Source organism: Trichomonas vaginalis, chromosome IV, assembly GCF_026262505.1.
Source record: "Trichomonas vaginalis G3 chromosome IV, whole genome shotgun sequence".
In the NCBI taxonomy this organism is placed as follows: domain Eukaryota; phylum Parabasalia; order Trichomonadida; family Trichomonadidae; genus Trichomonas; species Trichomonas vaginalis.
Window position 1 is genome coordinate 24,743,504 of NC_067206.1, and position 23,602 is coordinate 24,767,105.

The 23,602-nt window shown below is 30.8% G+C and overlaps 8 protein-coding genes, 1 non-coding gene and 1 pseudogene across 10 annotated transcripts, besides 2 other annotated features; 3 read left to right on the top strand and 7 right to left on the bottom strand.

Annotated features, from left to right (window-relative positions):
• Positions 1-1,374: 1,374 nt before the first annotated feature.
• Positions 1,375-3,364, bottom strand: TVAGG3_0162040 (mannosyl-oligosaccharide 1,2-alpha-mannosidase protein; the record flags this gene model as incomplete). Its single annotated transcript, XM_001312178.2, has 1 exon — positions 1,896-2,645. The coding sequence occupies one exon, from the start codon at positions 2,643-2,645 to the stop codon at positions 1,896-1,898; it is 750 nt and encodes a 249-aa protein (XP_001312179.1).
• Positions 3,365-3,444: 80 nt separating this feature from the next.
• TVAGG3_0162050 lies at positions 3,445-4,877 on the bottom strand (annotated as a pseudogene). Its single transcript has one exon — positions 3,619-4,432. A coding segment is annotated over exon 1 (814 nt).
• A 263-nt stretch (positions 4,878-5,140) lies between these two features.
• On the bottom strand, positions 5,141-6,410 carry TVAGG3_0162060 (histone acetyltransferase protein; the record flags this gene model as incomplete). The annotated part of the gene is made up of 1 exon (XM_001312177.2): positions 5,323-6,015. One exon carries the CDS (start codon positions 6,013-6,015, stop codon positions 5,323-5,325), a length of 693 nt encoding a protein of 230 aa, XP_001312178.2.
• Positions 6,411-7,154: 744 nt separating this feature from the next.
• Positions 7,155-9,673, bottom strand: TVAGG3_0162070 (EPSIN/ENT-related family; the record flags this gene model as incomplete). The annotated part of the gene is made up of 1 exon (XM_001312176.1): positions 7,616-9,586. The coding sequence occupies one exon, from the start codon at positions 9,584-9,586 to the stop codon at positions 7,616-7,618; it is 1,971 nt and encodes a 656-aa protein (XP_001312177.1).
• A 217-nt stretch (positions 9,674-9,890) lies between these two features.
• Positions 9,891-12,156, top strand: TVAGG3_0162080 (RNA-binding domain, RBD family-containing protein; the record flags this gene model as incomplete). The annotated part of the gene is made up of 1 exon (XM_001312175.1): positions 10,230-12,029. One exon carries the CDS (start codon positions 10,230-10,232, stop codon positions 12,027-12,029), a length of 1,800 nt encoding a protein of 599 aa, XP_001312176.1.
• A 54-nt stretch (positions 12,157-12,210) lies between these two features.
• Positions 12,211-13,362, top strand: TVAGG3_0162090 (phosphorylase superfamily; the record flags this gene model as incomplete). Its single annotated transcript, XM_001312174.1, has 1 exon — positions 12,640-13,362. The coding sequence occupies one exon, from the start codon at positions 12,640-12,642 to the stop codon at positions 13,360-13,362; it is 723 nt and encodes a 240-aa protein (XP_001312175.1).
• Positions 13,363-13,537: 175 nt separating this feature from the next.
• TVAGG3_0162100 lies at positions 13,538-13,609 on the bottom strand. The gene has a single exon. It is a non-coding gene; the product is annotated as a tRNA-Asp (tRNA).
• A 168-nt stretch (positions 13,610-13,777) lies between these two features.
• TVAGG3_0162110 (uncharacterized protein) lies at positions 13,778-17,545 on the bottom strand (the record flags this gene model as incomplete). Its single annotated transcript, XM_001312173.1, has 1 exon — positions 14,323-15,735. One exon carries the CDS (start codon positions 15,733-15,735, stop codon positions 14,323-14,325), a length of 1,413 nt encoding a protein of 470 aa, XP_001312174.1.
• Positions 17,546-18,001: 456 nt separating this feature from the next.
• Positions 18,002-20,236, bottom strand: TVAGG3_0162120 (ankyrin repeat, PH and SEC7 domain containing protein SECG-related family; the record flags this gene model as incomplete). Its single annotated transcript, XM_001312172.2, has 1 exon — positions 18,002-20,236. A coding segment is annotated over one exon (2,235 nt), but the record flags the coding sequence as incomplete, so codon positions are not given.
• A 1,299-nt stretch (positions 20,237-21,535) lies between these two features.
• Positions 21,536-21,573: a mobile genetic element.
• Positions 21,536-21,573: a terminal%2Cinverted (terminal inverted repeat of Banshee-A3 transposon ID:TVAGG3_0162130).
• Positions 21,574-23,023: 1,450 nt separating this feature from the next.
• On the top strand, positions 23,024-23,597 carry TVAGG3_0162140 (NTF2-like family; the record flags this gene model as incomplete). Its single annotated transcript, XM_001312171.2, has 1 exon — positions 23,076-23,474. The coding sequence occupies one exon, from the start codon at positions 23,076-23,078 to the stop codon at positions 23,472-23,474; it is 399 nt and encodes a 132-aa protein (XP_001312172.1).
• Positions 23,598-23,602: the final 5 nt, after the last annotated feature.

A 23,602-nucleotide genomic window follows, 5' to 3' on the forward strand; every position in this document is an offset into this window, starting at 1 on the left:
AAATAAAATATTGGGGTGAAGAACTTTGGAAAATAAGTATAATGGATGTGACATTCCATCAGGAGGACAAAACGAAATCTTTACTCATTGTGGGCATGACTTTATTGTTATTATCCCTTCTCCAGAAATATGATTGTTTCGATAAAGTCATTCCATTTGCTTTGTATTTGATTACAAGCTTGTTTTCGATAAAGAACTTGGGCCATTTGAGATTTTTTTTTGGGCACTTTTAAAAAAATATGGGGAAAATGTTTGTTCGCCCTTTCTGATTGAGAAAAGAGGAATGAGGAAGCATCAGTAAAAAGCAAAAATACAATTTTTGAAGCTAACATTATTTTTATGTTAAAAGAAAGATTAATACAATTTCAGTAAATCAATTTTCATAAAGATAACATCCTGTAACGCATTCACCATGATAATAAAGACCATCCATGCAAGTTTCAATAATATTAAACTCTGCAATGAAATTATAAAGAATTGAATTCTGGAATATTGGAATTTGATATTCGTAATCTGTTTTGTCAGAATAACATTGATTCAATGTAATTGAACTTGAATGCTTATGACAATAAAATGTTTTCGTGCAAGAATTATTAATAATATTACAGCCTGTTAGAACTAAGGTACATTCGGAATGAATAAGATATCCATTTTGATTCCCGATATAATTTGAAGATACAACATTAAAGAGTTGATTTGGAATTCCATGATGAAAAGCAATATAATGCGTTTTTTGATAATTTTCATGGACATTAACAAAAGAAACCTTTGAGTCAGAAGAAAAACTATTGACCAAATACCCTGAATAGCCACCGAAAATATAATTATTAGTAATATTTGTGAATTCAAGGAGAATTTTCCCGTTATACTGATCATTCAATGCATTTGCTTGATTGATTTTTGAACCACATTGTGAAATTGATGTTTGTTTAACTGAATTTATATAATTTATAATATTGGATACAAATGATCGATATGCTGGACGGTCTTGAGCAAATGAGAATAAATAACAGTTTTTGTTTTGCGAAATTTGGCCTTTGTATCCAAAAGTCAAAGATCCTCCTTCATCGGTAGATAATGAGCAACTACAATTATAAAACTTACATGACTCAATGACTGCTTTAGTAAAGTCTGATGTTGATGTAATTCTGATGGCACCTTTAACTCGAAGTGATTCAAAATTACTTAATGAAACATAATATGCTGAATTATCGCTTTTTCAATATTGTAACGCTGATTATAATATGTTTGAGGAGATTCATAATCTGGAAATTCCTTATTCTATGCATTTTTCAATTTTTTGCATAAAAATTAAAACCATTTGACATTTTATTTTATCATACAGTTTTCCATCATGGGTTCTAAAATCCTATTTACTTTTTTAACATGTTATTGAGTACTTCACAAATTTTGAGAGATCTCCATGAAAAAAAGTTCAAAGCACATCATTAATGAAATTCACCTTCACTATATAGAAATGATATAAATAAACAATTTATAAAAACTCATAGTGGAAATTTTTGAAGAGATAATTCTTTTATAGAAGTGTTTAGTTATCTATGCAAATAATGATTGGCTATCCAGATAGAATATTCTTAACCATTATACGCAAAAGCATAGTTTTTTTTTTTTTAATGTAAATTTCGATGAGGAGTCAATCCACAACTCGAAATATAATATATCACAAAACTCTCCTTTCTTTGTCACTTCACTCGCATAAAAAGAGTATATCAATTGAGAATTAATTCATGATATTCTATGTTATGGATGTCGTTGTTGCTTTGATTTAGAAATACTTAGAAAAGTCAGTTAAATCACTGTATCTCTTTTTTATCTCATCCATTGTATATCCTCTGTATTCCAGGAAAGGTCCCCATTTCTTAGTATCCACCTCTTTAAATATGACTAATCACGTAATCATCCAAACTAAAGAAATCATTATCAGAGTGTATTAAATATATATACATCAATGATCCGAGTGTGTAATCATCTACATCCATCTTTTTAATCTTATCAAACAGTTCCCAAGCGAAATCTCTATATTCTTTCAATCCTTCAATTCTATAGAAAACAAACAGAGAAGAAAGAGTTGCAAAATATGGTTCTGTGTCTGATTTAATGTTCTCAAGATTTTTTATGATTTCGTTCAATGCCAATTTACTGTAATTCTTGTCTTGCTCTATTTTATGGTTCTTCTTAACCATGGCCATCATCATCGTTCCTGGCAAATAATAATTTCTATATTCATCTGTAACTTTATTAATTGGACGCTTCTCTCTTACATCATTGATATATTTAAGGAACAGTTCAATGAAATTAAGGCCAGCATCGCCAATTAAATGGTAAGATTTCACTAACATGTCCAAATAATAGTATTTCTGGTTTAATTCTGTTTCGTATTGATGGTCCCTTAAAATAGTCTTAAATCTCCTCATTGTATGCTGCATGTACTTTGGATCATCTGATAAAATTGATAATGTAATGAATTCTAATGGATAAATGGTATATTTCTCTGCACATTCTGAGTTTTCATATGAACTAGTTTTAGGAATTCCGTTTTCATAAGAAATTCTGACTGTATGAGAAAAAGTAAAATATGGTAAGGCCAAATCAGCAAATTCTTTGGCTTTGTATAAAAATGACATATTGTCTGTGAATTGGTATGCAGAAATGAAGTTTCCTACAACTTGTGGAATGAAATCTTCGATATAAAATGTTCCTTCAAGTGTAAAATTGGAAAAAATGATGTTTGTGCATTGGTGAAACTCTTCTTTGAGGTCAAGCATGCATAACGCGGATAACATCTTGATGATCGAAAGAGAATTTTTCTCTCTTTCAGATTTTGTTAGATTCTGATAATATTTATCTAATATTTTATGGGACAAATCTTTATAAAAGTCTTTAATTTGTTGTAATTTGTCGGGATAGCTTCTTATTTTTGTAAAATTTTCAATAAATTTTGTTGGATATGTTCGTTTCACGTAAAATCGATTTGTACCTGATTCTATAAGCTTTGTTGTCCATGGGTATCCTTGAAATTCTGAGATATCCAGGTTGATTGGAGTAATAATTCTTGATTTCAATGGTAATAGAGCAAGAAAGATAAATAGATAGATATTATATACCATCAAGAGGTCTTGAATGAAAGAATATCTATAAGAAAATCTCTGAAGAAAATGTTTGTAAGCTTTGGAAAACTTCAATCTTGATTTTGTATAGCCATCAAAGAAATTAAGCTTGCTAATACTCATGAAGTTGTTTAATATGAATCAATTTTCATAGAAATACTATGGATAATTAAGGAATATTATTGATAAAAATTTGTTTATCTATTTATGTGTTTTAAATATATTGACAATACTACATTTTGATTTTCGAGCACAATACAGCTAATAGATGAATCGAATTCACGAGATAATTATACGCAAAATATTATTTCGACTTGAGAGATCAAAATATCAAAGAATGGAGTCATTAGTTTGGTTGTAATAGTCTTATTCTTTTTAGTTTCATTAATTGATGTTGCTGTCATCCTTTAATAGCTTATTATAGCTTTAATAACAATGAAATCTTTTATGAAATGCTAGAAATGTATAATAAATTTAAAACAAATAATATTTATTCATCACTAAGATATTTTGCTGTATGTTCAATAAACAATGCTACTTCTGGCTTCTCAATCAAAGAAGAATCAGAAATATCTTCTACAATTTCATGAACAATCTCTAAAAGTTCATTATTTAATGATCCTTTATTCTCATTTAATACTATTATTCTTTCAATCAATTCTATGAAGTATAAGAAGTAATCAACACTTTCTATACAGTTTTTGACAATTTCACATATGAAAATATCATTTTGAATATCAATTCCTACAGATAAGTAATGAGTTAATGAATAAACAATATGAACTGAGCAATCGAATGGAATTTCTTCTAAATTTTGCAAAATCTGAATTATTTCTGACTCATTTGATTTGTCTTTCCAATACTCATAATTACTAACAAGCAATGATGCTGCTGCTTGTGCTGCTTTGTCAAATTCACAAAATTGAATGAAATTTAAAGTTGTTTCAAAAATTTCAAGTGGGGGATGAATCAGTGAAGCTATTTGGAATGCATATTGTGCTAACTTTTGATTGAAAGGCTGAATATATGACAGAATTTGTTGAATTAACTTTTCATTCAATTCAATGTCAGGCTTTAGTTCAATAATCTTTATTATTGTTTTCATTATTTTATATTTCGCGAGTTCATCATAAACTTCTAAATGATTGATTAAAATTTTGTATAAAATATCGATATCAAACATATCACAGTGGTCAAGCATCTTGTATATGACTTTAATTTGCTGGGATTTTTGGAACTAACTTATCAAGGAACTGATATATTGATTCAATTGAAATTATTTGAAAGAATAGTTCGCAGTACATTAATTTTGATACAATATGGAGAACATCTAGGGAGTTATCTTCGTTTTCATTGCATTTATCAATTAAAAGTTGAAGATTTTTGATAAAAATTTCATTTTCGATTAAAAAATTGATAGATTTGAAGTAACTAAAGCAAGAAAAGATATTCAATATTAAAGGAATAGATGGTTCAAAGGATAGAATTGATATAAGCAAGTCTACTGGAAATTCGAAATCTTGGAAATTATATTGAACGCAAAATGCAAAAAATTCTTTCAATTTGTTAATGTTTTGAAGAATTAAGTCCTGGGTATCAACAATTTGGCCAGAATTGACAATTTCTTCTAAACTATCAACAATATTTCGAAAATTACCTAGTTGGTGATATATTCATCCTGGATTGAAGATTCAGATTCTTTGCTAATTGAAGATTTCGAATTTTCAGCTTGTTCGTTAAATTTGTAATCTGAATCTATTTTTGTGAATAAAAAATATGATTCTCTCTAACTATATACGGTCAAACATCATATTAATAAAGCTATTTCAGTATAAATTTCTCTTCAATTTTATTTATTGATGTTATATTTTTCATATTGCTTCACTTTTCGTGATTTATGAATATTTCTTCTTCAAATAGGTTTTTCCTCGTCAAAATATGAATGTGTTACGCTTACATTATTAATTAAAAGCAAAACTAAAATGAGATTTTGAAAATTGGATGTAAAGAAAAGAAATATATTAAGAGTTATAAACAAATAATAAACATTTCTTTATAAAACAACAATTACTGAGCAATTAATTAAAATTAAGTTTCATCTTCTTCTTTTGGAATCCAAATAAGAAGATTTGACTTAACTGTCATCTTAGGTTGGTTAAATTCTGGTTGTGAACAAACATCCTTCCATTTTTCCTTAGAAACAATTAATTTGAACTTCATTTCTTTCTCTGACCAAATTTAGTTTTTTGAGGGTTTTAATGATATCCTTTCTATCTATAGCCGTCTCAACTACGATATCATCAATACTACTGATCTGATTTTCACCTTTTTTAAGAGCATTAACAATTGCATATCTCCAGTAGGTTTTGAATGCAATTTTGTCAAGATCTGACAATGGTGTCTCAGGGCCACCACTGCTCTTTTGTCTTTTCGCAAGTTCGTATGCTAATGAAATCAAAAGATGTCCGTATCCCTTTTTTTGAAAAGGAGGGAGGGTTGTAATGCATGCAAGGATATTCCCTTGCGAACTCTTTATTTCTCTGCTGAAGTATGCAGCCAAATGTGAACCAGAATTGTCGCATTCGCATAAAACGTAAAATTCGAAGCCTTCTACATCATAAAACAGAGTTTTATGATCAAGAAACAGTTTTGAAAGTAAGCATAAGTTCTGACATGGGATTTTTTGGTTCTTTCCTTTAAGTTCGTAAATTGAAAGATTTCCGTCTCTGTAAATTTCACGTCCTGGTGGATGAGTTTCGTTTAATTCGTGAATGTGATCTTGTAGATCCTTTTCTGAGGCAAAATATGTAAAGCAATGCTCACACATATAAATATGATCCATTTCGAAGTAAGGATATGGAAATGGAGAGAAGTACCATGTTCGCATAGTATAATTACCGATAGTTATCATATCAATGTTCCGAATTTTCGTAATTTCTCTGTGAACTTCTTCAAATTTAATTAATTCTGGTTGTTCTTCATCAGAATTATCATGAGATTTCTTATTTTTCGAATTCACATTTATCTGATCTGGATTCAGCCTAAGGGTCCCTATGTCAACCCAACGATCTAATCGTTTATCTTGATTTATGAAGTGAATATATGCTCGGGTGTCGTGACGACGGAAATCAATGATTTCGCCTTGTGCTCCGTCGGGAAAATCATCTGTTTTTGCTATAACATAATCATTTTTCTTAAATGTTTCACTCATTTGTCACTTTCTTGATTCAATGATGTTTTATATGCAATTAAATGGCGGTAATTCATTAGAGTTGTGTACTTGATGATGTGTTGGCAGAATTAGGATCAATTTTCGAATTTTTTCATGAATTTGTCAATTGATCTTCTCTTCTCAAAAATTTATTTCAGAAATATATTTAAAATTATTATAATGTTATTTCTACTCAAATTCATTCATTCAATTTTAAAAAAAGTCTCATCACACTTTTCAATGCTCGATTTTTAAAAACTGTTTAAAAATGGAGCTTATATTGAAATAGTGTAGAGACTAAAAATTACCACAGACTATTTCAGAGGATTGAGTTGCCACTCAATCCTCTGAAAAGTCTGAGGTAATTTGCAAAGTCTTTCATTGAAAAGCAACAAAATTCATCTGTCTCACAATTCTTTTTCAATTAATTTAGCTTTTAACCAATCCATTTGATAAATGCTATAAAAATTAAAAATTCTAAACTTTTTCAATTTAAACTCAAATCTTTAATTGTTACAAATACAAAATTTTTGCAACAAATGCCAAACATCGAATCAAGTTTAATTCTAGAAAAATGCCAATTTTTATCAAAAACCGTTTTTGAACTCGGATTTACATACAAATTTCTATGAAAATATATCTTTCTCCTGATATTTATTTTATACAGCTGCTGTTATAGATTCTTTAATGTTGTCATAAAAATCGCTATCTTTCATTTCCAAATATGCAAATTGAAATGCAAAACTCAAAAATAAATTTAATCGAATCACAATATTCTAAATATATATATTTATTCATCTTTGTGTATGTCATGCGTTATCCTGACCCCATATCGGACAGTAGACGAACATTAAATATTACATTAGAGTACGTTCCTTGGGAGAGTATTAGTTTTGTTTTTATTTTTGTTCTTCTAATCTTCTCTTTCTTTTCCGTTCTTATATTGAATAAATTTCGGATTTGTAAATTCAAATAACTCCTTCCAATTTGCAGAGCGTAAGTCAATGAAAAGACATTGTTTTTGTGTCCACATCTAACAAGTGTAGCGTTAATTTTTTGGAAATTTAATGTACTAATTAGAATATTTTTCAGTAATTCTTAACAATTATTAGTTGCGATTTGAGCCATTGGAACAACCAATTACCTTTCATACAGCATTACTTAAACAATACTATTAAAGTTTGAAACAGTAAAAATGTCATCCAAATCGTTCTGAAAATTCATAAATAAAATGCAATGAGAAAAAAAAAATTTTAAAAATATACAAAAATAAAAGTTATATTTCATCATCTTCTTCAACTTCAGCATCCAGATCAGTATCAAGCCTATCAACCTCATTAATTCTTGTAAGTTGTTTAGCAACTCCTGAACTCTCTCCTGCCAATTGTTCGAACACGTTGATTTTCTTCTTTAACTGTTCTTTAACAGCTGCAACTAACGCTGCGTGAAGTTCTGGAGGCATGTCTGCAGTTGTTATAGTCTTTTGCATTGCGAGTTGAGAGTTCTGTTGGTGTGTTTGTTCTTCCTCTTTTGCGCCTTTCTTGTTTGATCCTTTCTTTGGCGGTGGTTTCTTTGTTTCTTTGACTGATCTTTTGTGTTTTCTTCTTGTTGACTCCAACTCGTCTTCATTGGCATTTTCAGCTTGTTTCGGAGCAACGAAAGGATTTAGTTTGATGTCCCTTATGCTTGCTTCGTGGTTGAAAATGTCAGGAAGGTCTTCAAACATGGTAGACAACTGTACATAAGCAATGGAATAGGAAAGAGAACCTGCTGCGGACTGTGTCATGTTCATTCTCACAATTTCATTCACTTTTGATAATAAATGACGTTTCTTTTCTCCGTCTTGAACTTTCATTATCAACTTGGTCAATGATGTGAGTGAATAGTCCCAGAAACGCTCGAAACCTGTAATGCCAAGAGCGTCCCATGATTCTTCAGCAACAGCAAGTAAACTCTCATAAAGCGCCGGTGAATACTTCACGCCCCAAACGCTGTTGGCCGAGTCAAATTTCGGAGCTCTGTCGTCGACCAAAAGATCGCCTTCGATCTGCTCTTCGGTCTTGACATTGCGGCTTTGTGTGATTTGCTCAACACGCTCGAATACTGAGGCAAGAATCTCTTCAACGCAACGAGTTCGTTCGGATTCATGCAATGATTCGTCAATTGATTTACGGAATGAAGTGAGATCTGGTGGATCGACCTCGCAGCAGCCTCTGAGATGAATTGTAAGTGGTGAATCGCTTTCTGCGGCTGGAGTTGTGCGCATAACCCATCTCTGAGTGAAACAACCGGGTATGTCGCTCTTGAAAGAGAATGAGAAGGTCATGCTCTTGCCTGGTAAGATGGAACCACGTATCTGAGTGAAAAGAAATTCGGATCTCGTCTTAGGCTGCATATCTTTTGGCATAATGAAGCTATCGGAGATACGCCAGTCGAAATTGTCTGTAACATCGTTGTTTGGTGAGACTGGCTTGCGTAATGGTGTACGATTCGAGCCAGAACCGATCATAAGGTCAATATCATGGGCAAGCTCCCATTTGTAGTAAATTGCGGATGTTCCTTCGTTTGTGACTTCGACTGTCTTTGCTTGTGTAACTCCTGGCGTTGCACGGAAGAATAAACGATTTGTATCGATATTTGCTTTGACAACGCTCTTAACTTCCTCGGATTGTTCATGGTGCTCTTCAACAATGATTTCTGTATCACCCTGAACTTCTGGTAATTTTTCGAATATTTCTTCGTTGATTGGACGTCCTACAACAACCAATCTTGAAAAATTGGGCTCGAATGGTTTGATTTTTTCGATATGCGACTTGAGTTGTTTAGAAAGCTTCTTGTAGTATGGAGATGAGAACCATGAAAATGGACGAGCGCCTTTTGCAGCATCTACGGACTCTGGATTGCCAATAGACTCAAAGTTTGCAAGATTTGGCTTTTCTACTTGTGCGTAAAGATCTCCAATTCGTGGGTTTAATTTCCAAACTCCGGCATCTTTTGTTGAAAGTGCGTTGATGACTTGTGCTATAAGAAAACGTTCTTCATTTGTTCTTCTAAACATGTCATCACTGTTCATTGCTAATGTTGTTGGATCTCTACCGATTTTTTTAGCAAGATTATTTGCGATTTGATCCCATTTCTTTTGTGTCTCTTCATGAAGCTTCATAGCATTCTCCTCACGTGTTTTCTCGTGTGGACGAAACTCTACGAGCTTCTTCTTTCGATTGATTTGTGGTTTCATCATACTCATGTTTCTAATTTTTTTAGAAAATCCGTTATTACATGAACAGATAATATTTCTTCAAAATATTATTTGAATATTACTATATCACTACTGTATATCTGATTTTCGATAATATTTTATGATAATGACATTGATTTTGATTTCAAAATTTTATATTTAACATAAATATAGCAATTTGTGCTAAATTTATTACAAACACTTATTTTTAGAGTTTATGACCAAATATCAAGCTTCAAATTTAAAAATAAAATTCAAAAAATAAAATTCTAGTGCTTATCTAATACAATATACAAGGTCGGATGTTAATTTTCCAAAGTCTAATATTTTAATGAAGTAGAATTAAAATTCACATTCCAAAATAAGAATTCTTTGAAATTCGTAGATAATATACTATAATTTACATGACCATTAGAGCAACAATATGCTTTGCATATTATGATTAAGCAATAGGCAAATCAAAATTGAAATCAATTAAGTGATTTCAAGAACATTGGCAATTAACTGAGAAATAAAGGATTTTCGGGTGTGACAAAGAGTTTTTTCATAAAAGGTTTGCATTTACAGCCTAAGAAATAAGGATGTTATCATGATTTCCTCTTGTGTTGATATTTGCTTTCTCAGTATAAAAAGTGACAGTTTGAGATGAAATATGAATATCAATGATTTATTGAGTCATTTCAAAGATCCTGATGAGCTAGGTAAAATCATTGATGATGTAAAATCATCACAAGACAAGAATGATTTGTTTAATTTGATTTTTCAAGCAAGTGAAAAAATTGCATTGCCAGAAAGAATATATATACAAACCCTTCAAGATAATTTCAATGAAAAACTGTTACAACGTGCATTGTTAGACTATCCTTCATCATTAAATTTGATATTAATGAAATTAGAACACTCAGAAGACAAATTAAAAGTAATTAAAGATGCAATTACACAAATTGGAACATTCTCTCCTGAAATATGGGATAAATATCGAGAAATTTCTCCAGACAATTCAGATGAAATCTTCAAACAAGAACTTTCATGTTTAATAATCGATAGAGACGTTATAGAAATGGAAAACATGGATTTGGATGTTGAATTAAACGAAGATTCTCAAAAAATAATCGATTTATTGCAAATCCATCATTTTGACTTTACAAAAATATCCACTGCGATAGCATTTGTCCGAGACTTTCCATCCATTACTAATTTCGAATGGTGTTTAAATTATCATCCTTATAATCAAACAATTTGGCAGAGTTACTTGACCATTTACCCCAATGATAAGAATATATCGGATCGCTCCATCAGATTCTGCTTTAAATCAGGCAGAATTTGGGCAATGAGATTATTATTTGATCAAAACATAGATTTCAACAATTACAAATATATAGATAACGCCCTTGATGGCCGTATCTTAATTGGCAAATTATGCAGCTTAGATCCAGAAAATACAGAATTTTATGTAAATAACATCTTAAAACTGAAAGTATTCCAAGAAACAGATTGTTTTGTTACAGCTTGCATCATATTGGATGAATACTACATCGCAAACAACAAAAAATCTGAAAGAAGAAATATTTTATTTAATTTAACAGAAAAATTCCCTCAAAGATCAGATTTATGGCTCAGAAGGATTGAGTTTGAGCGGAATTTTGAACCTAACATAGAAAATGTCCGGAAAATCTATGAAAACGCGTTTCGAATTTTGCAAAACGACAAAAGCCGTCTGATTGACTCCTGGATGGCTTTTGAAGCTGAGAGGGGTAATGATTTCGATAGGATCTTGCTTTGTTTGACTGAACTCGAAGCAGAAAAGGAATTAAATAGTAAGAAAAACGAAATTTCAGAAGATCATGACAATAAAACAGTTTTTGTAACAGGATATGATTCAAATACAACTACGCGAGATGATTTATTCAATTTCCTAAGCGAATTCGGTGAAATCAAGCGTCTAACAATGAAAAATAAATTTTCATTCTGTGAATACGCGAAAATAGAAGATGCTGACAATGCTATTAAAAACTGTCAAAACAAGCTGTTCAATGATGCCAAGGTTTCCATCTCACCCCATGTAAATAAGGAAAAACATACTTTGTACATTAGATACGATCCAAAAAGTGACATCCAAACTTTGGTAAATTTCTTGAAACAAAAAAGTGGTGTTAATAATATTACTTATAGGTTTGCCAAAAACAATAAAGATGAAATTAATGATTCTGGACTTGAAAAAAGAGGCTGGGGCTTTTTGGACGTAAATTCAGAAACAGATGCAAATAAATTATTGTTGATGAATGGAAAACTGTTTAACAACTTCGCATTGAGGGTAGAGATAGCAAAACATAATAAAAAAGAGGCATTTGATATCAAAAAATCAAAACCCCCTAAAATTCCTCAGCCAGCTCCTAAAGTATACAATAAAGAAAAGAATGATGAAGAAGCCAAAAAGCTTTTTGGGTTTTAATCTTGCAAAAATAAAAAAATGATTTGATTTATTTTGTTTTTTATTAACTCAAACTATGTTTTCTTTTTCATATGTATGTATGCCTGTATGCATTGATTCATAGATATATATGCAGTTTATATTTGTGAAATGATAGAATCAAAATCAGTGTTTTAAAATAGAAATATAACAAATGGACCTGGTCTTATGCAAAATAATCAATTCGAGCTTTATAAGTCTTTTCTGAAGATGCTTTCGAAATCAATTTTTTTTGGGAACAGAGCATACGAATTAATCCTAAAGGGCGATACATAATGGAGTGTTTAAAATGCCGGGCTGAGGTGGCTTTTTTATATTGAATTGGCATGAAAATTTTGTATTGATAACTTCACTTTTGTCACGTAAATCATTAAAAAATTGTATCTCTTTGTATAATAATTTTATAACGAAATGGTCCATTAAAATATCATATTCTTGATAAGGTCATCATATTCGTGCAATCTAAATCAAATATGGTTTCAAATTAAAAAAAAATTATTGTTAAAAATGTCTCATTTATTGTAATGTAATAGTATACCATATGATGTCACATTTAGCAATCACTTTCGTTTGCATTATTTTGCAATTTCTCATGACAACAATTGCATTTTTATGCGCACTCAAAGAAGAAGAAGAAGCAATCTCTAAGAAATTCCAAGAAACATGTGAAGCTAAGGTCGAAAAAATCAGTTCTTATACATTTAAAGTGTTTACTAAAGGTAATGTAAAAATTATTATCACAATTTGCGGCTGTGGCAAAGTTAACGCCTCAATCACTGCAACACTTACTATTGTTACATACAAACCAGACTATGTAATCAACTGTGGCGTTGCTGGTGGCTTCGATAAACAACAAAAGATCCTCGACTGGGTCATTTCTACGAATTTTGTATATCACGATGTTGATATAGAATGCTTGGGATTCAAACCAGGCCAATTACTCGGAGAACCAACCGAATTTGATGCATCTGCAAAATTAGTTAATTTAATAAAAGAATTGGAGAAAGAAAACAAATTCCCAATGAACATATTTTATGGAACAATTGCATCTGGCGATCAATTTGTTTCAACCGATGATCAAGTCCAGAGAATTCAAAAGAAGTTCCCATCAGTCATCTGTGTCGAAATGGAAGGATGCGCTATAGCCCATGCTTGTAGCAAATTTAATGTTCCTGTCCTTGCAATTCGTGCTTTATCTGACATTGCCGTTTCTGAGCATGATAACTCAGTTGATTTCACAAGAACATGTGTTGTTGCCTCTGAAAGAGCTGCAAATCTTGCTTATTTGATTGTAGAAAATTTCAATGCAAAATAAAAATGCAAATTCTGTCTTAGGTATTAAACTTATATTTCTGTTATTTCAAATTAATTGGAGCATCCAAAATTTATAACTTTTGCAACAAGACCCAAAAAATGATCAATATTTAGTTTTTTGATTTGACTTTTAATTTGAGGATTGATTTCAACATAACTGTGAAAAACAAAAAAATCTCGATCACCGGGAATCGAACCCGGATCAAAAGAACGACAATCTTACATGATAACCATCACACTATGACCGATTTCAGAAATATTATTAATTCATATATCCAAGATAGAAGTGAGATAATTTTGCATCTTGTCCACCTTTCGTCCAACTTAAATAATTTATTTAGAAACAACTAAACAAAATAGATAAAAATAAATAATGCAGCAAGGTCCGGAAAGACCTAAAAAATCGAAATTACCGAGTGGATTTTTGATATAACTCATTAATTGAAAATTATGAGATATTATAATTAAATTTTTCACATTATCAGAGATATAAGGAAACTAGATCCAAAAATAGAAAACTCCAAAAGTCAAAGTTACGATTTACTAATGAGAACAATTATAAGAGAAACAAGTAGCTAAAAATGAGCATCATTTGATATAACAAACAATTACTTATTCATTAGTTTCTGTAATGTCTATTCGAGGAGAAATTCTGCTTGATTTGGATGAACGTTTATAAGTTTTTAGAGTAAATAGTTGAAGAATTTGGAGTTCCTAGCATGAGTATGTTAAGTGGACAGTAGAGAATTTGGGTAGCAATGCATAACGGTTGCAATATTTTCGGGTAATTCAGAATAGAATCTGCTTGAGCATAAAGAGATGCAATATTATTGCATTTCTAATCATTAAAGCCATGTATCTTGTGATTTCAAAGCGTGTTGTGTCTCTGTTCCGCTTACTAAAAATGTAAAAAAAAATTGACGATTATCCACTCATTTACAAAACAAAAAGGAAAAAAAAATTAAAATGAATTGAAATAATCATGAAGAGAAGGTGCCTCTTCAATTAAAATGCACATATTTGGAACATCATTGTAGAAATGACGTAATCTACGTGTTGGAGAATCATTTTCAAGAAAATGACTCAAAGTTTGGATAATATTTTGGGAATAATCTCGAAAATCATTTGCTATTGATTGTATGAATTGTAAAAAGAATTCTCTATCATTGTCGACAACCAAACAAATAAAATTGGCTAGTAATTCTGACATTTTTCCATTTGCTACAGAATTAATGGCCAAAACAAGGTGTTGACGTACATTTGAGTATTCTAATGGTGCTAGTTGACAAAGAATGCTACAAGAGATGTCAATGTCCGTTGTTTCGCTAGATAAAAATAATATTCTCAAAAAGTAGATAATTTCTGGGTAAATCTCAGACAGAAAAATCTCTTTTGAGTAATACGGAACGATGTAACTCAGAAAACTTGCAATTGAATGCAAAAGTCGTGGAAATGATAACAATGAAATTTTTGAAGTCATGGAAAGGTATTTCATGACAATCTGTAGGAAATCCATGATGGATGAATCATTATACAACTTCAGGATCCCGAAATTGACACGAGGAACTGAAATAATTGAATTAATTATTTCCAAAACTTCTGAAAACTGAATCCAATATTCGTCAGCATCAGACGTCACGTGGTCGACCATTGTATCATTATTTGAGGTCATAACTGATACAGAAACGTCATATTTGAAAATTGTTTCGTCAATTTCGATTTTTTGAAGGTTTTTCGAGATCTGGTTCATTATATTCGTCAGTAACGAGAACATTGTCTTTATAAAAGTGTATTCCGGCTTCCTGTGCTCAAAAAACGGGTTTGATTTTGGGAAATTTTTTGTCATTGTATGTAAAAATCCCAAAAGTAGAGAATATTCATCAGAATTCGATATTTCTACAAAAGAATTGACCAGGTTATCAATAGAAAACAAGTAAAGCTGCTTCCACTGTTCAACAGACAAAGATCCGCAGAAAAAGCCTGTCATCATGTGCAGAATGAACTGGAATCGTTCTAGATCTGCATTTCCTTGTAATTCGTCGTGGATTATGTTGAAAAACTGGGTTTTTGTCGTTGAATTTTGAAACATTATTTGCATTAAAGCCATGTAAATGATTTTCTTGGGTGGAAGGTCTTTAAATGTCTTCAGAAAGTCCGATGGATATGATGTTTTGCATAAATATTCCATTGATTCGTGACAATTTGTAAAATCAAAAATTGCTTTTTTAATTTCGGTTTTGAAGAGTCCAAATGATATGTCATTGATATATCTGTTGAAGATCTTCGCGGCAATAACTTCCTGTGGAATTTCAAGTTCATTATTTAATAAATTGAAATTTCCAAGTGAAAAATAGAATGAAATATATGAAACCATGGTATGAATCAATATAGATTCGAATGTATCGTTGATTTGTGCAAATTCTGAGATTTTTTCTTGAGAATTATCAATAATTTCAATTAAAATGTGAATTGAAAGGAAAACAGGTGTTTTATCATTGTATTTCTTGATGTTTGTAAATATAGATTGAATGATAAGTAGTATTATTGAAATTTCACTTAAATTTTTCTGATTAATTTGAGATTCAAAAATTTGACTAATTTTTTCGGTTAAATTTTGTAAAATCTGTTGTAAAGTCTCTTGTATCAACATGAAAATTATTGAAAATGATTCAATTGTTTCATCTAAAAATTCTTGACATTTATTTGCAATTTTTTCGGGTAATTCCAGTAGTATTGATGCAACACTAAGTGCTACTTGTCGTATATCGTAGTATTTTGCTATATTTATCAAAAATTTTGAAATATTATTCAAATGTATTAAAAATAGCTCTGAATTTTGATTTTGGAGCTGTAAAAGTGATTGCAATAATATATCTAATAAGTTTGGAATCAGTTCTTGGTTATTTTCCATATTTAAAAAAATTAAAATTTTTCCAACTTCAAAAACTGTTTTTGAATCAGTAAAATAGGAAGGATTCGATAGAATAGACATGATACAATCCAATATTTGTCCCTGAGTGTTTTCCTGTGAAGAGAAATCGCAAATTTGAAGTAATAATTCTAAAGTTCGAACGCAAACGTATTTATCCATTTGCATGATCAATCCAAGAAGTATTGGGTTCTGTAGACTTTCTAAAAGTGTATTTGATAAATATTGTTTCTGATTTCTAAATTTATTTCCAAAATTTAAAATATTTGTGAGTAAATTCAAGAACCCTTCGCGTTGGTTTAATATAAGGCTTATACATATTCGAAATAATTGATCTAAATACGTTTGCGCGAAAGTTTTGATTAAATTTAAGTGAATTTCTTGGGAAATTTCTTTGTATGGCTCGCAAAGCTCATGTAAAATATCTGAGTAAAGCTGAATATCGAAGTCTGCAAGTGTTTCTAAGTCATCATTGAATTGAATCATCCATTGATCGTGATGTATATACATTAGCTTAATATTTTTAGCTAAAACATAGCTTAGCTTGTTAATACATGCGATATCTTCTAATTGTTCTATGGGTAACTGCATAAAAAAAATCAAAATATCTTCAACTGGAAGTCGAAAAAAGCATTTTTGTAGAAATCCATCGATAAGTTCTATTATCAGAAGAAATACTTGAGCGCTAACAATATTATTAGCGGGTATATCCATTATTGAGGAAATATTTAACCCTGGATTTGCCAAAACTTCTTTTTTGCGTCTAGAAATCAGAAAAATAGTTTCTTTAGATGGGGAACTTAAATTTTGTACCATTGATTCTAATTCCTCAAGTGTAATTGGATTCATTTTTCTAAAAATAAAAATTAAAAATTGTAATGTCAAATGTTACAATAAATTTGTAAACTGGCAAAATTTTTAGTTGTTTAGTGTTTCAGATAATTGATCAGAAATCATAACAATCTAAGTAAATTTAATCGTTGCCTCCTCCACTGGCGCTCTCCGGTGGAGTTATGGTCACCAAGTGGCGCCATATATTTTCCCTCCATTGTTCCATGTTTCAGAATGAAAATAAGTTATTCCAAAAGTTTCAAGATATTTAAGGTTTCAGAATGAAAATAAAAACGACGGTTTCAAAATGAAAATAAGTTATTCCAAAAGTATCGACAAAAAAAATATTTAATGTCCCTTGAGATATATATTCTATGATGTATATCAATGCTATATTTATCATTATTTTTAATTTTTATTGACCCACCCAAAAAAAGCCTTCTTCCAAAGGTTGACGATTTTTAACATAGGTTTATTCCTAATATTACTAAATGAATATTTTATTTATTACAATTTTGGTCGCTCAAATTCAAAAACTATAAAATCTTGAGAGTTGGAGTACATCTCCAAGGGGTTTTTCTTGCCGCCAATGGTATTTTCCGGACACTATATAATAGGTGCGGTACATACATGTGTTTTTGTTGTATTTGTAGGATTGTTGATTGGATCTCCTCAGAAGGTAATTCTGCTTTTTCGAAAAATAAAGATGAGTTCATAGATTATTTTGAAGGTTTAAATTTCTGTTTCTAAGTGATGCTATATTTTATAATCAAATAGGTTTAACACAAATCTCAAATGGATAGTGTTTATTTTTAAGACAAATAATTGAACTTCAATAGATATTATTTTTGAATATTTTATCATTACCTATAATTATTCTTTATTCTGTTTTGTCTTCCAAAAAGTATTCTTTCACAGAACCTCTTGCAACATCAAGAGCAGTCCATCCATTATTATTCTTTGCTTCTTTATCAGCTCCAACAGAGATAAGATATTTAACAATTTCAAGATGATCATTTTCTGATGCAAAAATGAGTGGAGTAGATCCAGTATTATCCTTTGCTTCTTTATCAGCTCCAACAGAGATAAGATAATTAACAACTTCAAGATTACCTTGTTGTGATGCCCAAATGAGTGGAGTATATCCATGATTATCCTTTGCTTCTTTATCAGCTCCAACAGAGATAAGATAATTAACAACTTCAAGATGACCATTTCTTGATGCACAAATGAGTGGAGTATATCCATGATTATCCTTTGCTTCTTTATCAGCTCCAACAGAGATAAGATATTTAACAACTTCAAGATGACCATTAGATGATGCTTCAATGAGTGGAGTCCATCCATTATTATCCTTTGCTTCTTTATCAGCTCCAACAGAGATAAGATATTTAACAACTTCAAGATGATCATTAGCTGATGCTTTAATGAGTGGAGTATATCCATGATTATCCTTTGCTTCTTTATCAGCTCCAACAGAGATAAGATATTTAACAACTTCAAGATGACCATTAGATGATGCTTCAATGAGTGGAGTCCATCCATTATTATCCTTTGCTTCTTTATCAGCTCCAACAGAGATAAGATATTTAACAACTTCAAGATGATCATTAGCTGATGCTTTAATGAGTGGAGTATATCCATCATTATTCTTTGCTTCTTTATTAGCTCCAACAGAGATAAGATATTTAACAACTTCAAGATGACCATTTTCTGATGCAGAAATGAATGGAGTAGATCCAGTATTATCCTTTGCTTCTTTATCAGCTCCAACAGAGATAAGATATTTAACAACTTCAAGTTTACCTTTTTCTGATGCACAAAAGAGTGGAGTATATCCATGATTATCCTTTGCTTCTTTATCAGCTCCAACAGAGATAAGATAATTAACAACTTCAAGATGACCATTTCTTGATGCACAAAAGAGTGGAGTATATCCAGGATTATTCTTTGCTTCTTTATTAGCTCCAACAGAGATAAGATATTTAACAACTTCAAGATGACCTTCTCTTGATGCCCAAATGAGTGGAGTAGATCCAGTATTATCCTTTGCTTCTTTATCAGCTCCAACAGAGATAAGATATTTAACAACTTCAAGATTACCTTGTTGTGATGCCCAAATGAGTGGAGTATATCCATGAGTATCCTTTGCTTCTTTATCAGCTCCAACAGAGATAAGATATTTAACAACTTCAAGTTTACCTTTTTCTGATGCACAAAAGAGTGGAGTATATCCAGTATTATCCTTTGCTTCTTTATTAGCTCCAACAGAGATAAGATATTTAACAACTTCAAGATGACCATTTCTTGATGCAGAAATGAATGGAGTAGATCCAGGATTATTCTTTGCTTCTTTATTAGCTCCAACAGAGATAAGATATTTAACAACTTCAAGATGACCTTCTCTTGATGCATAAATGAGCGGAGTTCCATCATACGAGTTTGCTTCTTTATTAGCTCCAACAGAGATAAGATATTTAACAACTTCAAGATTACCTTCTCTTGATGCCCAAATGAGTGGAGTAGATCCAGTATTATCCTTTGCTTCTTTATCAGCTCCAACAGAGATAAGATATTTAACAACTTCAAGATTACCTTGTTGTGATGCCCAAATGAGTGGAGTATATCCATGATTATCCTTTGCTTCTTTATCAGCTCCAACAGAGATAAGATAATTAACAACTTCAAGATGACCATTTCTTGATGCACAAATGAGTGGAGTATATCCATGATTATCCTTTGCTTCTTTATCAGCTCCAACAGAGATAAGATATTTAACAACTTCAAGATGACCATTAGATGATGCTTCAATGAGTGGAGTCCATCCATTATTATCCTTTGCTTCTTTATCAGCTCCAACAGAGATAAGATATTTAACAACTTCAAGATGATCATTAGCTGATGCTTTAATGAGTGGAGTATATCCATGATTATCCTTTGCTTCTTTATCAGCTCCAACAGAGATAAGATATTTAACAACTTCAAGATGACCATTAGATGATGCTTCAATGAGTGGAGTCCATCCATTATTATCCTTTGCTTCTTTATCAGCTCCAACAGAGATAAGATATTTAACAACTTCAAGATGATCATTAGCTGATGCTTTAATGAGTGGAGTATATCCATCATTATTCTTTGCTTCTTTATTAGCTCCAACAGAGATAAGATATTTAACAACTTCAAGATGACCATTTTCTGATGCAGAAATGAATGGAGTAGATCCAGTATTATCCTTTGCTTCTTTATCAGCTCCAACAGAGATAAGATATTTAACAACTTCAAGTTTACCTTTTTCTGATGCACAAAAGAGTGGAGTATATCCATGATTATCCTTTGCTTCTTTATCAGCTCCAACAGAGATAAGATAATTAACAACTTCAAGATGACCATTTCTTGATGCACAAAAGAGTGGAGTATATCCAGGATTATTCTTTGCTTCTTTATTAGCTCCAACAGAGATAAGATATTTAACAACTTCAAGATGACCTTCTCTTGATGCCCAAATGAGTGGAGTAGATCCAGTATTATCCTTTGCTTCTTTATCAGCTCCAACAGAGATAAGATATTTAACAACTTCAAGATTACCTTGTTGTGATGCCCAAATGAGTGGAGTATATCCATGAGTATCCTTTGCTTCTTTATCAGCTCCAACAGAGATAAGATATTTAACAACTTCAAGTTTACCTTTTTCTGATGCCCAAATGAGTGGAGTATCTCCATCATTATTCTTTGCTTCTTTATCAGCTCCAACAGAGATAAGATAATTAACAACTTCAAGATGACCATTTCTTGATGCACAAAAGAGTGGAGTATATCCAGGATTATTCTTTGCTTCTTTATTAGCTCCAACAGAGATAAGATATTTAACAACTTCAAGATAACCATTTTCTGATGCATAAATGAGTGGAGTATATCCAAAATGATCCTTTGCTTCTTTATCAGCTCCAACAGAGATAAGATATTTAACAACTTCAAGATGACCATTTCTTGATGCAGAAATGAATGGAGTAGATCCAAATTTATTCTTTGCTTCTTTATCAGCTCCAACAGAGATAAGATATTCAACAACTTCAAGATGACCATATATTGATGCATAAATGAGTGGAGTATATCCATGATTATCCTTTGCTTCTTTATCAGCTCCAACAGAGATAAGATATTTAACAACTTCAAGATGACCTTCTCTTGATGCACAAATGAGTGGTGAATCTAAAGATTCTACTTTATAGTTACCACCTTCTATAAGAGATTTAATAAGTCCGAGATTTCCTTCTTGGCATGCTTGATTAAGGTGAAAATTTGAAAACATTAAAATTTTTGACTAGTAAAAAAAAATGAGAGTCTCTCAAATAACTCAATTATGGACGTGCCATTTTTTTGAAAAATGTCCACCACTCCATCCGCTCCAATGTGATGTTATAAACAGAAATTCATGAAAAGTGACACCTCTGAAATTCTAAAATATTCAATTTTTTTCGCTTTTGAATGAGCACGTTTTCAAAATTTGGTGATAATATTTTACTATGTGTTTTTTTCAATTGTTTTAAAATAAAATTAAATTTTCAATATCTTATCAAAATACTTTTGAAAAATAATATCAATTAAACCCATATTATTTTAATAAATAGAATTATTTTATAACAAAAAAATAAATTGAGTACATGCTCAAGGGCTAACAAAATGTTTAAATTATCCTAAAAGAATAGCGCCAACATATTTGTTACCTCTCATAATGCTGTATGGAGTATCGAATTTTTGTCTGAATTCGAAATATTTTAAAATATACGAATTTTTGCAGACTTTTCAGAGAATTGAGCGGGAGCTCAATTCTCTGAAATAGTCTGTTAAAATTTAGTATCTCTGCATTATTTCAATATAAGCTCCATTTTTAAATAGATTTTAAAAATCGAGCATTGAAAAAGTATGCAGAGATTTTAAAATTTATTACATTTGAGTCTTTTAACTCAAATGTCATAAATTTCAATTCTTAACATGAATTCAAACGCTTTTTAAAATATTTGATAATCTCATTCATTGCTCTTAATTAAATTCAGAAAAGTAATTTTCCTTGATTATTTGAAAAGTAGTCAGAAAAGTAATTATTATGTTATGATAGTAGTATTTGTTCATTCGTCATATTTGGTATTTACTTGAGTATTTTACTTAAGTAATTCGCCATTTGGCGAAACGTTTTTTAAATCCCTACTCAATTGGAATAAATTTTTCATTTGATATAATCTAATTTGGGGCCTCAGTTGGCTAGGCTTGCCCTTCGGCCAAGCCTAGCCAACGTCGGCAAAATAAATATATTTTAATTATAAGAAATGAGTTTAATCAAATAAATTTGAATGTAAGTGATTATTATATTTGAAAGATAATTATGTAAAACATAAGATGGATTTTTTAGCCAAAATATTTTGAGATTTTAGAGATTTTTCGAAAGTAAATCATTTATTAAGAATTTGTTTTGAAAAGAATACACTTCGATAAGACATTAGATCAGTTTGTTATTTGACAAATTTATGTAATGATCTTTTTGTTTTGAGAAAGTATTTTGGAATTTATGTAATTTATAAGGATATTTAGGAGCTCTAAAGTTAAAGGTTAATTAAGCATATGATGACAAAGAAATTATTATAGATGAAAATCTATAATTTTAGAATTTTCCAAATAAATCTGTAACTAAATGGACATATTGTGAATCATTTAAGGTACAATAGAGCATCAATGAGACATTAGATCAATGTGATGCATTAGAAGTTTGTGCGGAAAGTCTGGTTAAGAAAAGATGAAAATTATCTGGCATCATTTGGTCGAAATTGGATGAGTATTGCATAAAATAGAGGAGTAAATGATTAACTCAGCACATCAATCATTTATAGTTAGTTCACTTTTTCCTGGAAAAAAAAATAGAACTTCAAAGACACAAAACGGTTAGAAGTTTATTAAAAAAAATGAGTCAAGATTCAGCAGCTCTTGAGGAGTTCGGTAACCAGTTTGTTAAATGGTATTACAATAAGTTCAATCAAGTTAAAGAAGATATTATTCCACTTTACAGACCTGAGTCTCTTGTTACATTCCAAGAAAATATGATCACAGGATTAATGCCAAATGGCCGTCTCAGTATTGAAGATAAGATTCTTTCTGAGAGTCTTAAATATATGATGAAGTCACCAACAACTTGGACAATTCAGCCATCTATTTCTAACACAGTTCTTATCTGCGTCCAGGGTACATGCAAAATGACACCAGAAGAGGCTGAAGAACTTGGTTTCTTCGAGAATTTCATTATTGGTATGGAAGAAGGCAATTTCGTCATTTTGAACCAGATCTTCTCAACATCATCTGTCTAAAAAGATTATTCAATAAATAGATATTTAATTTCTCGAATTACATGAAAGAAAAAGATATTTGTTCTTTATTTCGTAATTTTATTTTAATTTTTTTCAATGTTTTTGTATTTGTTCGATTGTGTCTTAAA